General features: G+C 45.4%; 1 protein-coding gene across 5 annotated transcripts in view; it reads right to left on the bottom strand.

Moving 5' to 3' along the window:
• Positions 1 to 13,876, bottom strand: part of LOC115608512 — a 43,422-nt gene that overhangs the window by 17,546 nt on the left and 12,000 nt on the right. For all 5 annotated transcript variants that reach the window (XM_032919953.1, XM_032919952.1, XM_032919955.1 and 2 more), the window contains exons 3-7: positions 7,345 to 7,506; positions 4,611 to 4,794; positions 3,447 to 3,601; positions 2,232 to 2,258; positions 680 to 798 (exon numbers count right to left, since the gene is read on the bottom strand). In XM_032919953.1, the coding sequence (XP_032775844.1) occupies positions 680 to 798; positions 2,232 to 2,258; positions 3,447 to 3,601; positions 4,611 to 4,794; positions 7,345 to 7,506 (647 nt within the window). The remainder of the gene's footprint in view (positions 1 to 679; positions 799 to 2,231; positions 2,259 to 3,446; positions 3,602 to 4,610; positions 4,795 to 7,344; positions 7,507 to 13,876) is intronic.

Raw genomic sequence — 13,876 nt, 5'->3', positions numbered from 1 at the left:
AATATCTGTGCAAGGGGTAGCTGGCAGCACTGTCATCACCTCAGAGAGACATGCACTGCACAGCATAGCTGAGAGGCCAGGCTGTAACTAGCCTGGTAGACAAATTTGCCCAAGGGACCAGCACGGATCTCTTAATAGAAATGAAACCTTGCTTGACCCAAACATTCATCTCCAGCAACAAGCACATCCCACCCATGAGCACACGCTCAGCAAACTTCATGTTATCTTCTGACAGGAAACCTTCCAGCTGACCCTGACTGTCCCATCCCATCACACATCAGATGCAAGATGGGTTACAGTTCCACTAGATGGAAGGTGTGAAGGTGGATAGAGGAGAGCATTAACCTTGACTGTAATGCTTAGGAGGGAGCAGAAAGACAAATCATTAGGCTATAGAACGGCTCTGACTAGTTGTCAACATTCCCTTGCCCTGTTGAGGATAAGTACCTTCTTTTAGGGACCCTAACATTTCCATTATTTTCACACAGGTAACATTATCCAGTTAGGATCTTAGAGCACCTGAGGCACTAAGGAGGCAAATGGCTGTGCTTGCCAGGATCACTATATGCAATGGAGGGAAGGTAAAGAGAGATCTTCTCCAGCCAGCAGCAACCAGAGGTATATCGCCCATCACCTCCTCCCAAACACTAACTAAAAATCTCCCACAGCTCTGCCTTACCTGTACAACTGTGGACAGGACCTCTTCAGAGCAGCAGAGGACAGCCCCAGCTTGTTCTGGTTTCTCAGACGTGTCTTCCTCATAAGATCTTTCATTCTTCCCCAAGCATGGCTCTCACCCTAGGGAGCAAAAAGAAGCCACAACTTGAATGACCAAAGCCTAGCTGCTGGCAGACTTCGTCTGGCCAACATATGATACTTCAGGGTTCTCCAGGGTGGTAGCAAAAGGGGAGATTCCTTATTTCAGACAGATAAGAGTCAGGTCCCAGAAAAAGAAAAGGGGGACTCCTTCACTCCATCCTGCAATGATGCCCAGTGGCCAGCCTGTACTTGTATAGGACACAATGAGGTAGGATGGATCAACTATCAGTAATACCATCTTTTTTCTATTTTGTTACCAAACCCTGTTCTGTTACTAGGACCCTGCTGTTCTTTCTGACCCAGGGTTTCAGAGAGTGAAGGCACTTCACTGGTGATTGAGTAGCTGCACATTTTACCTTATTGTTATACTGTGCTAAAGGTTTGGTTTCCTACCTACTCATATGCACCTAGGGGGCCTTTACAACAAAAACAACCCAAAAAAGCAGCTTGACTCCATTCTCCTTTCTATTAGGCCAGGTGCATTTGTATCAGCCCTTTTCAAGGTGATGACTTCTGTGGCCAAGGAATTAGAAGAGATCAAGCCTTTGTTTTCCTGTCAGGTCTGCAAGCTGCAGCTTTTGGGCACTTACATTTGAAATGCTAATAGAGATTATCAGGAGGTCAGGGAGTCTCATGAGGCCCTCCCTAATGTTTATTCTCTTTGGGCTGTGAGCTCATCTGGACTCTTGAACTGTAAAGGAGCCACGCACCAAAAAAATTCATGGGGTTTTTTTGCTATTGTTTTAAATTTCCTAAAGTAATGGCTGGAAAACCTTGGGAACAGAACAAAAAGGATCATGCCCCAGGACTAGTGTAGTAGGACTAGGACTAGTGTAGGGAAGAAATGATTCCTGTTTCGCGAAGTTCTCAAACCATTATCACGTTTGGGGCTTTGTTCTGCCTGGTACCGAGGTGCCTTCCCACTGTGCCGCCAGCAGAGCCATTACTCCATGGGTTGTGGCCACCTTGGGAGCACAAGCTAAAAACTGCAATACCGATTTCTGCGCTACTTAGTTAACTGCCAGTAAGAAAGACTGTTTACTCATGGATATAGCAAACCTTTGTGTTTACTACTAGGATTAATGTATGCCATAGAAGGGTTTTGGAGGTCTTAGCAGTTAGTCCTTTGTTGTGCTGGTATTGTCCCAGAAAAGCAAGCACTGCTCATATCACAGAAAGCCTGAGCAGTTGCCTATTTCTGAAGGCTAGCTAGCTGTTGTCTGCAGTGGGGGTGGAAGAACAACGGACCACATGCAGTAAGTCATCATACATGTCTGTCTCTTAGTTTGATAGTAAACATCGGGAGTGAGTGAACCTTTTTTTATTCATGTATAATGTCATGCACTACACAGGGGCTTATTCTGTGCTAATGCAGGTACTAGTGAAATATAACCTGGAAAGGCAGTACATACCGAGATGTTCTTGCTGACGTCCAGACCCTAAAAACAAAAGGCAAATACACTGATAAATAAGACAGAGAGACCATCTCAACAGTGCTGGGAACAGACCGGCTCTGTTCTCAGCTCTGTCCTGGAGTCCACCCATAGCCTCTGTCAAGTCCTTTATCTCTATGGTTCAGTCCCTCACATGTGTGATAATCCCTTCTTTCCTCTTCCACTTCTTGCCTCTCTTTTGTATTTAGACTGCCAGTTCATGCGTATAACACCCAGTAGTGTCACACTAGTGTAGCAGGATTCCCACGCAGTACCTGCACTTTAGAAGTAAATGGGGCATTTCATGCTCAGGGTACAAAATGCAATACTAAGTGACAATACTAAGGTGTGGTGTAACAGAGCATGAGGATTTAGTTTAAAGAGTGAATCTTGATTCTGCAGTTCTGGGAAATCATCAGGGCTTCCTATTTCCTTAACGTAATGCTCGCACTCTAGAAGGCAGACGCAAGGCAGAACACAGAGCACCTTTTAGGATTCAGCCCTGATTTGGTTTCTGAAGTGTTTCATCAAAGTGTTTGCAACTTATTTGCAACTTTGGGTGGAAATTTCATGAGGAGGTCTTTCCCGTGAGAGACCTCCTCCTCCTTCTTTCCTGTCGGGCTGGGAATATTGTGATTAGAGCCTCTGCCCTGGCATTTCAGCACTTCTGATCCCCAACAGAACCGAAAGTGCTGAGGCAGCCACAAACAATGGGAACGAAAGGGATAGGAAAAGCATTCGTCCTGGCTCCCTGAAACATGCTTTGGGGACTGGAGGTAATTACACTGATATGCTTCTGGTACTAAGTTTTGCCAACGAAGATTTGACCCACTAAATTTTTTTTATGTGTGGTTGGTTTAATCTTGGTAGCAGCAGTAGTGAGATACTTACGACAGAGTTCATGCATTACCTGTAGCGAGGGCTAAAGCCCATGCTGCTGTCTGCAGCACTCCACTCCCCTGCACCAGTGCTCTGTTTGTGCCTTTCTTGGCATAAAGACATAGCCATTGCCTTCTTTTAAGGCTGGGAGCAGAGAGGCATCAAGCAGCCTGGCCATCACTGCCTCAGCCCCATTCAGTAACAGACAGGGTTGGCTTGTTCTCATGGCACCCCATTCTGATCTGCCTGAGCAGAACTTCTCCCTGCTGCTCCCACAGATCCCACTTGGAGTCTGGCTCCAAGCTTATCACTCACCTTTCTTACTGCAGGGTCCTTTGAAGGAAAAGCCTGTACCTCAGTCATACTACCAGCTTCTCTGTACTCATTCTCCTTGTTGTTCCTATTGTTTGACAACTTCCTGAGCCCCACCATCGGTTGGCTGTTTCCTGATTCCAGGTATCTCTCACTTCCTGCAATGAAATGAAAGAACTTGCTCATGTTTCTCAGCAAGGTCCTGCTAGGACAGCCTCTGGGTAATGCTGCCAGCAAGCTGCAACTCCAGATGGGATGAGAACCCTAATAACTTAATAATGGGGTGAGACCCCACTTGCTTTCACGCAAAGCTGCAGTGGAAAGAAGGTAAATGCTCCAATAAAGTGTCTGACCACAACAGGACTTTCTAATCGCTTCCTCATGGTCTTATTTTCCTTCCAGGCCTGCTCTGAAACTGCCAGGAAAGAGTATTTCTGAGCCTCAGCACTAGAGATCCCAAAGGCCATTTACACTCTGACTCAACCCTACCAGGAGGTGTGTTGGTGCTCTGCATTTCACCAGGTATCAGGGGCAGGCTTAAGTCCAAGGTTTGAAATAAACTAATCAGCCTTGCTTAGTGGGCTGGCTCACATTTAACATTGGATCCAGACTTTTCAGCTGTCTTTATCATCAGTGGGCTGAGCCCGGTCTTTCTCATCCTTCAGGAAAAGTTGGTCTCTGGATCCAAGCTTTGCAGCTGGGGCTTATTTCCACTTGGTCTATATAGAATAAGTCATTCTCCAGGAATGTGTTCTGTGCCTGCTTGAGAGGGTAGGAGACTAACAACAGGCATAAGGCTTTCCATCTTGGATCGAATTCCACCTTGGCTAGTGGTGTTTTAAAGCCAAATGGAGGGACACCACTAACAAACCCATTCAAGCATGCTAAGTTTCCAAAAGAGAGACCCATTTTATAACACATTTGTCCTAACCTTTGTAGTCACAGCTGAAGAGCAAAGAGTCTTGCTTCACACATGTGAAGCAGCAAGTGTTAAAATCCTGGGAGTAGATTTTAAAATGCATCTCTTAGATTTCCAGCTAAAGTTTAGCTCCACTAACAACTTGCTCTGTTCTCATCTGTCTTTCCTAGGGAAATGGAAGTTGCTGGTCAGCTTGTTTCACCAACTGGTGGCAAGCAGGAGGACAGGTTTGAGGCATTTGAACTCACCATTGCAGCTGCTCAGCTTTTCAGTGTTCGCTCCTATTTCTGGGATGATGGAAAGATCAGATGGGTTTCCAGTCTGAACCAAGAGGCTGTGAGGTCTGTTCCTCCCAGCAAAAGATGTCTTCACGTCTTGGTGTGAGTTGAGGATGCTAGCAGCTCCACAGGAGCAATGCTGCAGAACGTACTCCTACACAAGACAAAAAGAAAGCATGCAGACTCTCAGGCTGCAATGGCCCAAGGTAACCAGGTGGTGTGATGGTACAGAGAAATTGCAGTCATTACAGTGAAGGGATGCCCAGTGTTCTCCTGAGACCCATCAGAACCCAGACAAATTATTTAACTCTATAAAAGGCTAAGCAGCCTGGAGCAGGCAACATAGAATTTTTCATGGGCTCACTGGTGTTAACTTAAATTGCCTGATACTCAGCATCTTTTGCATTTGTTTCCCAGAAGGAATTGAATACAAATTTCTAAACACAGGGCTGCTCAGCTAAGGCATTTGTGTAAATAAACAGATCTGTTATAATAATGACTCTCATTTTAAGCCAGCGCTATTTGTTTTGGAATGTGCACAGACAACAATATCTTGTATTTTTATTGATGGGATGCCATAGTTTGCTTGCGTATTACCAGTCAGATTCACTGTATGTGGTACTTCAGCTACCGTACTTCAGCTGTAGTTGTTGTGGTGGGCAGGATTTTCTACTTTGCACAACCATGTCACACAAGAGTTTCGTATGGCAGGAAGCAGGTAGAGCTTTATCCAGCTAAAGTGGAAAGGGAACCAAACTATTTATTGGTGTTGGAACCAGGATAGGCCAACACCAGCTTAGCACCTCTGGAGATCCCCAAGCCACTGACAGTTTTAATGTAACATCTCTTCTGGATACATGCCACAGCAGCATGGCACTTTGCATTAACTTTGGGAGGTGCTTTGAAAATCTGGTGAAAGATGCATTACTGCCCACAGCTTTAAAGATTTCCTGGTAAAACGAAGGATGTGGAATAACTGTATTCCCTTTGCGTCCCAGGATCGAAATGTCATCAGTCTTTGTGGTGATGTCTGTATAGCTCTCAAGAACACCATTGGGAGCACTGGCTACCTACAGTCCTCACGACCAGCTCTTAATACTACATCGATCCATCTCTGCTCTGGGGGTTCTGTCTTCCCTAGCTGTGTCAGGGGCGTGGAAACCTTTCTATGCTTATAGTCTGCATGGAGATTGAACATGGTTTGGAAAGCAGCCTTAGGATGCCTTCCAAAACGTGATGTGGACAGCAACCTTCATATCTCATGGCAAATGGGTGTAGTAGTGTTCCTCTTCTACACAGAGGGGCTGTGGCTCTGAAAAGGAAAATGATGGAGAGCTGCTCAGATATAGGAGATGCAGGCACCACAGAGATACCTGAGGGAGAATACCCAGTCTTGTAGAGCGTGGTGCAAGTGCACTGGACATGTAGTTGTCCAATTCTCCACTGAACAGTATGGGACAAACATGGCTGAGAAGGCACAGCTGAGGAATCTTGGAAAATACCCAAAAGATCCAAGTTTCAAATATTTAAATGAAAGCATGGTGCCTTTCATTTCAGTAGGAACTGGGAAGGAGGGGCATATACGCCAGATGAGGATTTGACCCTGAATATGCAGCTTGGAAGAGTTACTTTGAGCAATGACTCACAGTTGTAAAGCTTCAGGAAATGTGTTAACAATTCCCAGGCTCTATGTAGGAGGCTGCATTCCTCTGAGCATGAGAGATGGGTACATGGAAATGACGGGCTACTCTGCAACCTGACTCACAACTTGGCTTTGGCTCTGAAGAGGAGTCAGTCACCTACTGCAGATCCAGTCCCAGCAGGTGGCACTAGGGGAGGAATGACACTGTCGGGACAATAAAAGATTCACCACAGCATGGCTAGGAAGAAATAACTGAGTGTGACGAACCCCTTCTGCTCTTTTGGGAGTGATAAAATAAATAGGGAGGGGAGGAAAAAAGCTGGAAACCTAGTGTGATGGCCAAAGAAAAAGAACAAAGAAGCAGAGGTGGGATAGAGCTGAACAAAATATGCAGGGGCTAAAAAATGCTGTTTAGGAGGACGCCGAAATAATCTGCAAATTTCAGTCAAATTCCCTAGCTAGCTCTGGCTGATAAAAAAGACAAATGGGCACACTGAGATGTTTCATGTCAGAGATTCTTCATTTGGCAGCTCAGAAGTGCAGGAAGGGAAAGAGAGTATGGAGTTGGGTAGTAGTACCACTGCTTCTCTTTCCTATTGTGTCTGTTTTGTGGGAAATTCTGTGATTTTGACAGTTTGAAACCAGAAGGAAAAGAAAGAGCTTTTCAAAACACATTCAAAACACAATTGCTAAGGAGGACCGTGGATTTTGTTTTGATAGCATTGACAGGGGGAGATATGTTATTGGGAAGTTTTCAACTGTAAAGGAGTAAAAGCTACTGACTCTGAGCTGGCCATCACATGAAGTGAGGACACTTTTTAACTCAACAGAAGCAAGCACATCTGGGAAACAAAACTGAACAAGAACAGAAATCCAAGCCCACCCTAAGGGAAGCTGAGCCCACTATGGTGGGCGAAAGCTTCCTGAAGACCAGAGCACCCAGCCCAGGTGAGTGTGTGGTCAAGTAAATTAGCATCTTCTCTTACACAGGCTTGGAACTTTTAATCTAGGCCTGGGCCTTGAGTATATCATTTAATTGAAAATATTATGGTGTCTGCTTACCTCTTTTATCTGGCTTATCTTCTGCTCTTTCTGCAAGCTGCACACTTGCTTTTGGAGATGCATGTTGTGCTCCTGCAGCTGCCCAATCTTCTCAATCAGTTGGCAAATGTGTTCCAGGTATCCCAGACCAGATCCTAGGGCTTTGCTGTTACCTTGGTTCACCTGTGATAATAGTGCATCTTGGATCATGGAGTAACAACAGAGCAGTTCTTACTAGCAGTTGGGAGCCCAGCACAGTCCTTACAGTTGTGTGGGCCATGGTAAAGACACTCAGGCTTCCTTTTGCAAGAGGCTTCGATTATAGCCAGGTCTAAGAGCTTGCTCACAGCTCTTTTATGGATTACTCAGCAAGATGTGCCATCAGAGTAACTCTTCTGACTGATCACAGACTGATACAGAGGAAAACCTCATATCAACCAGTTTCTAGTTCCACCTCCCAGGCTAATTTTTGTCCTTTACTAGCCACACAACCCTTACAAACAAATATAGTTCAACTGTATGGTATGGCTGGGGTTAGTATATCTCACTTAGTCCAAAGTCCCCAGCACAAGTCACACTCATGTGTACTGAGGCTGAGCTTGGCTCCTACCCAAAGGCACATATCTGCAGGCTGCAACGATTTGACGCTTTGTGACCAACTCGAGGGTACATTTTGTCTGCCTTTGGCAATCTGTAATCATTTCAGACCCTCACCACTGGTGGGTCAGTGAGAGGGACATGTGCCTGAACCACGCTGCCAAGGTGAAAGAACATCTTTCCACTGGTCTTTAGCAGATCCAAGGTTACATCCCTGCTGCTACTTTCTCAGACATTAAGAAATGCCTGAAGAAAATCTTCAGGATCAAGCTTGCTGTCTGGGTGTGGCAGGATATTCTGTACCACTGATCTCTCCACACCAAGAACCTGTAGAGTCTCACTGCTGCTTAGCCAAGGGCAGTGCTGGAAATAGACAGTAATCCTGTGGCAGAGGAAAGGCAATGGTGCTTCCCAGCCCCCTGCTCTGCACCTCGTCATTTCTGGCCCCAGGACTTCCCTGTGCACAGCAAGTATCCTCTCCTGTGCCACAAGTGGACTCTGCCGAACGTGCTGCTAACAAATCTGTACAGAGGCTCACTTCCACCTTGGCCCTGCCTGCTGATGTGCATGTGATACAAGTAGGTAAAATAAGCCTCAATCTTTACAAAAGCAGTGCTCTAAGTTTATCTTACTTAAAAAAAATAAGTTCCCTCCACAAAAGCAGGAAGCTTACTCTGTCTCCTTTCCCACAACAATCTACATTTTTGGGGAAATGCCAGCGTTGGGACTCTTCCTGTCTTTTCATTATGTCAGAAAGCTCATGGTGTGTTCAAAAATAATCAACATTAGGATTTACTTCTTTTTAAACAAATGATGATACAATGTTATTTATAAACAGGTATTATTATGTCCAGATGCTTTTGTGTCTGATGTTGGGACAGAGGTCCCATGAAATCATATGAAAAACTGTGATGAATCCAAGCCAACCAGCCATTCACAGTCATGATTTTTATTTTCCTCTCAGGCAGAGCCTGCAGAAGTGGTGGCAAGACAAAGGTTTCTCCGCCATAAAACTGAGTCCTTAGCGTGTCTGTGTGGCGGGAAGGGGCACAGCCCCAGGACCCTCAGGGAGAACAAAGCCTACATGGCATCTGCTGGGAAATGCTTGAATCAAAGCATTATAACCAACATATCTGAAAGCAGCTAGGGATTTGGGGGTGCCCAGCTTCAGAAGCATGATTTGCAGAAAGTACATGAGCTTCTGAAAATCTGGCAGTATTGAGCTGTCTGAAAATGAGTAATCTTTTTTTTTTTTCACGCTGTCCCGAAATGAGTAGTCAAAAGTTTCTCATTATCCTTGAAAATGTAGGCCTTCTGCCACTCTGTACTCTCTTTTTGCACATTTAACAACTCCCCTTTCTGCCAGTTTGCTGTTGCAGTGGCTGATGGCATGTCTGTATTGCCCTAAGGAGACAGCGAACCAAATCCAACCTGTTATAGCTGTAGAAACACAACGGAAGACTACAAGGGACAGAGGAGCTCTTGGAAAAGAGGATGAAGTAAAGTATTTGGCCGTAACCTCAGGATTTGGGAGAAAGCATGAAGCATTTGACTATGACCTCTTTCACTTAAGAGACCTTCTTTTTGTTCTGTGTTTGTCCTGTGCTTAGCATTGTAACTGCTTCATGTTCGTGGCTGCTAGGTTTATAAGGCAAAATGGGCAGGGAAGGAGAAGAGAAGGTGGCCTTGATTTCCAGTGTTCTGTGTCTTGGGCTGAAGGCACTTGAAAGCAAAGGTGTGTTTGGAGCAGGCATGGAGGAAATCTGGCTTTTAGCAAAAGTTGGAAAGAACTTCCAAATCCTGAGCGTAAATACAGGTCCCCAGAAAATGAGAAGGAAAAGGCTTAGAGCAGTTGCTCCAGGTCTTGGGGCAAGGTGGATTTACCCCTGTAGAGGATGTAAACCAGACTAAAGGTTGGACTTAATATGGAGAACCCAGTTTCACAGCCAGCCTTCAGAGATTGCTCAGGGAAGGCAGTTTGGGCTACATAATAGAAAATTAACTTGCATTTTATTGAAGTAATCCCAGCAAGTGCAAATGAGCAAAAGGCAAACCAGGCAAAGCCTCTGGTGCCTGCCCATCCCTGCAGGGCCAGCCACGTCTGTGGTCAGTGTGCCTGCCCTTGCACTGACCTCGGCCTTGCCCTTAAAAAAAGCTTTTAAGGGGGATGCTTCACCTTGTTTGCCCTGCCACAAGGCCTGTTAGCATCAGGATTGCTCAGATACGGCAGGCATTCAAAATTTGTGTAATATAGCTGCTTGTCCCCGAAACAACTGCTCAGAGAGGGCCTCCCTAGGGACACTTCCAGGACTTTCTTTTCTATAGACTGGAAACACCCAAAGAGCCCTTGCTATCTTCTGGGCATGCCAAGTGCAGCATAGAACCTGGTCTGTCACAATCTGGTCTAAATATTTTCCTCCCAGCACCTGTGAGACAGTTTTATGCTAGCAATGGAGGGTGAGCAACCATAAGAAAACTGCAAACATTTTCCAGGATGAGTCTCTTCCAATCTCTGTACTCCCAGTTGAAGCTTTCCAAAACATTCACCTAACTGGACTGAAATTTTTCTCATTCCCTACTTGGGGATTGTCAAATAGTATTGGAACAAAAGCTATTCCCCCATTTTTGAGTTGATGAAACCTAAGAGGAGGGAAAAACATCTCACCTACTTTTTTGAAGCTGAAGATGCAGAGATCAGGCAGACACAATTTATGAATCAGATAGTTAAATTTCACTAGAAAAGTAATGTATAAACAGGTGACAGATTTTGCTTCCAGGTACATCAGACTGAGCCAGACTTTTAGCTGGAATAAAAGGAATCCAAGGCTCTCAGCTATACTACGCTGAGTTAATTCCATTACAGTTTTGACCTTGTGGAGTTAGGGGCACTATGCTGACTTTACACACATATAACTAAAGAGAGATTTCTGCCCTTGTGATTGCTCTCCTGACAAAGTTTTGGAGTCAGGTTTTCGGTATATGTATTCCTGCTCAGCTGGCAATAAACCATCACAGTTCTGATGACCAACAAGATTGGCATCTGCACAGGGAACTTTGGCTTATCTAGAGCCTTCCAGTCAACATTCACTAGTGTAAAATCACAGTTTTCCTCTGAAGCCACCAGAATCACAGAGGTGGGATGTCCCTCTGTGTATGTATAACATCATGCTCACTGCAGCATCTGAGCACTACAAAGGTTTGAAGTTCAGTGGGAGCTGCAAGAAAGACTTGTTTTCAAGCCTCTTGTCCAATCGAGTTATAATCAAAATCTGCATTTCGGATCATCTAATCACCACTTTGTCCTGTCTGTGAAATGTTAACGTTATCTGTTACTCTCATGCATGTGATAGGCCTTTCTTCCATTGGACTCAGTGGAAAACTGTCCTGGGCTGGATGTGGCAGCAGGAGCCAAAGCTGACAGGCAGGACTGGCTTGCAGGTGAAGCTGTTCTTCATTCAGACAACAGCTCGCTGATGTTTTTTGCAGTGACTTAGGTTTCTGTGCTTCATGCAACTCTCTTCACTTTCTCTTGTGGATAGTTTTGAGTTATACCATGCTCCATCTTCCTATAAATCCCTCACTGCCCACTCCCACCACGTTCGCATGGCCAAATATGGCGGCAGTGTGGTCACTGCGCTGACAGCTAAGGAACGTAATTACAAACCTCCCATCGTGGGCTTAGGGCAACTGATCAGTGACGCCACAGGCTGAGTGGGAAGCATTTGTCACTGGAAGCTGACAACACCAAAAGGCTTGTGAATAACAGGAAAGAGAGGGATCATGCTGTGTATTTCTGGCGGCCCCACCCTGCTGTGCAGGAGGGGCTGTGCTTGCTGAGAGCTTCTGGTTTCCTCTAAGCAGCACGCACATGCTATGGGGCTGACCACCACAGGTTGCTCCCCCTGAACCATACCACTCTCTGCAGAAAAGTATTTTGACTGCTTTGGCCCAGGATAATTAGTATTGTGTGAATAATGGGGTTTTTTTTTATTTAATGATGTCAATGCTCCCACCCTCTGTCTTCTTCTAGGGATATGGGCTGACTTTAAATGGAAACTTAATGGAGTGTGAGGAAGTGTTTGCACAGCAAAAGCATCAAAAGCTATGTCTCTTCAAACTGACCCCAAACACTTAATTTGGCTTAAAAAGAAATGCTTTTATTTAGGCTTCAAAGTTCTTTCACTTGTTGTTTGACAGCTTCCACTTCCTTTCATCTTTCTAAATGTAGGCAAATGTCAAAATAATGACAGTTCAAAACAAAAGATCAGAAAGCTTTGTTTAAGAAATGCCAGACTGAAATGATTTGATGCATATTTTCAGCCAAAGCCATTCACCAAATGAATCCAAATGGTCAAAACATTTGGCCATTTCTAGTCTCTCTTCTTCAGCATTTTCCTTCCTGTTCTCTTGGAAGTGGCCTCAGCAGCGAGGGAGGACATCAAGGGGCATCCTCATCCAGAGACTGAATCCTTGCTCAGCTGTGGTGTGCCATTAACCACGGTGCCGTTGGCATTGCCCCAGCCAGCTGGGCAGGGGAAATGCTACTGCTCTCCTGTTACACAGAAGTTGTATTCCCCAAACCAGCAACAGAACTGAGAAAGTTGCTGACACCTAAAATTAAATGTTCTCAGCTGGCATTAAATATAAGCCAGCGTAAGCAGTCTTGCATCTCTATCAACATTAATTTAATGCAGCAGGAATTGATTTGATAGAACAATTTGGTTTGCCATGTTCTTTGTGGCAGAGTGGGAATACCCAGTACTGGCCTGCTGTCTTTCAGACAACACTGATTGCATGTCCAGGGGTATCTAAGTCCCAGAGATGACATCAGGCCAGGCAACATGTCCCAAGTACCATGTTGTATCTTGGACACGTTACAGGCAAATGTGAAAACCACAGAGTAAGCCTGGAGCAGAGTCTCAGCTGGGGTGAACGGTAACACACCCATCAGTTGCATGGGCAGACGATCATCCAGACATCATTTCTGAGCAGGTCTCACTCTGTCCTGCCTGTGTCGTATGACAGTGAGGACAGGTCAATCTTCTGCAGGTTTGGCGAGGGCAGAAGGCTCTGCAGCTGTAAGGAGGCTGTCCCTGTGCTCGGAGGCACACAGCACAGCTGCAGCCGCAAGTCAGTGCAGCAGCCATGGTCATTTCTTGCCCCAGTCAGCTTAGGCGCTACTTGACATCCCAGCAGTTTGAAGAGCACCTCTCTTGAGATACAGCAGCCCAGAGGTGCTCTGTGAAAAGGGGCAACCTTCCCCAGGATCTAGGTCACAGCTGTATTTATACGGCCCAAAAAACAAAGAAAGAAAAGTGCTCTGGGGCACAGAGCTTTAGCACTCAGCCAGTGAGGATATTAAAAAGGAGGGAAGATAAGCCACCAAGAGCTTCATTTCCTCTTCAGCTTCTTTCTAATTTATTCTCTTGTTTATTTAAGTGCTCTCCTTTGGGAAACTGAGTCTCTCTTTCACAAAAGATTTAAAAGAATTTCACAGGCAGCCAGAGCTGTCAGACAAGACCAAGCTGGCTGGAAACCCTTTGGAGCGCAACAGAGAATTTAGGTACCTTTAGAAAAAGTCATTGTGGCCAAACTCTCCTGCTCGGGTCCTTTTTTAACTCTCTGCCAAAAGGCCAGGTTGCTGACTGCTTAGGAACCCTGCAAAATAGACATTTGTCTTCTGCCGTGTGTGAGACAGCTCTGGGGAGGAAGAAGCTCCTCTGCTGGTTCATGTGTTGCTTGTTACTGCCTCAATATGTAATGTTAACAGAGATGGAACATCTCTGACCTTCCTCGCTGCTCAGGTGGGTTTGGCATGCTGGACAGGAAGGCCATTTCCTGATGATTTAGGGCCCAGGCAGAGAGGTCATGGTAAAATTACATGCACAGCACACAGCACTTGTCACTTGGCTTCCTTCCACCCATCTCCCATTCCAATTCATCACTATTACCGCAA

The sequence above is a fragment of the Strigops habroptila genome, chromosome 5 (assembly GCF_004027225.2).
Source record: "Strigops habroptila isolate Jane chromosome 5, bStrHab1.2.pri, whole genome shotgun sequence".
NCBI classification, from domain to species: domain Eukaryota; kingdom Metazoa; phylum Chordata; class Aves; order Psittaciformes; family Psittacidae; genus Strigops; species Strigops habroptila.
This window is presented reverse-complemented; position numbering and strand designations above follow the sequence as displayed.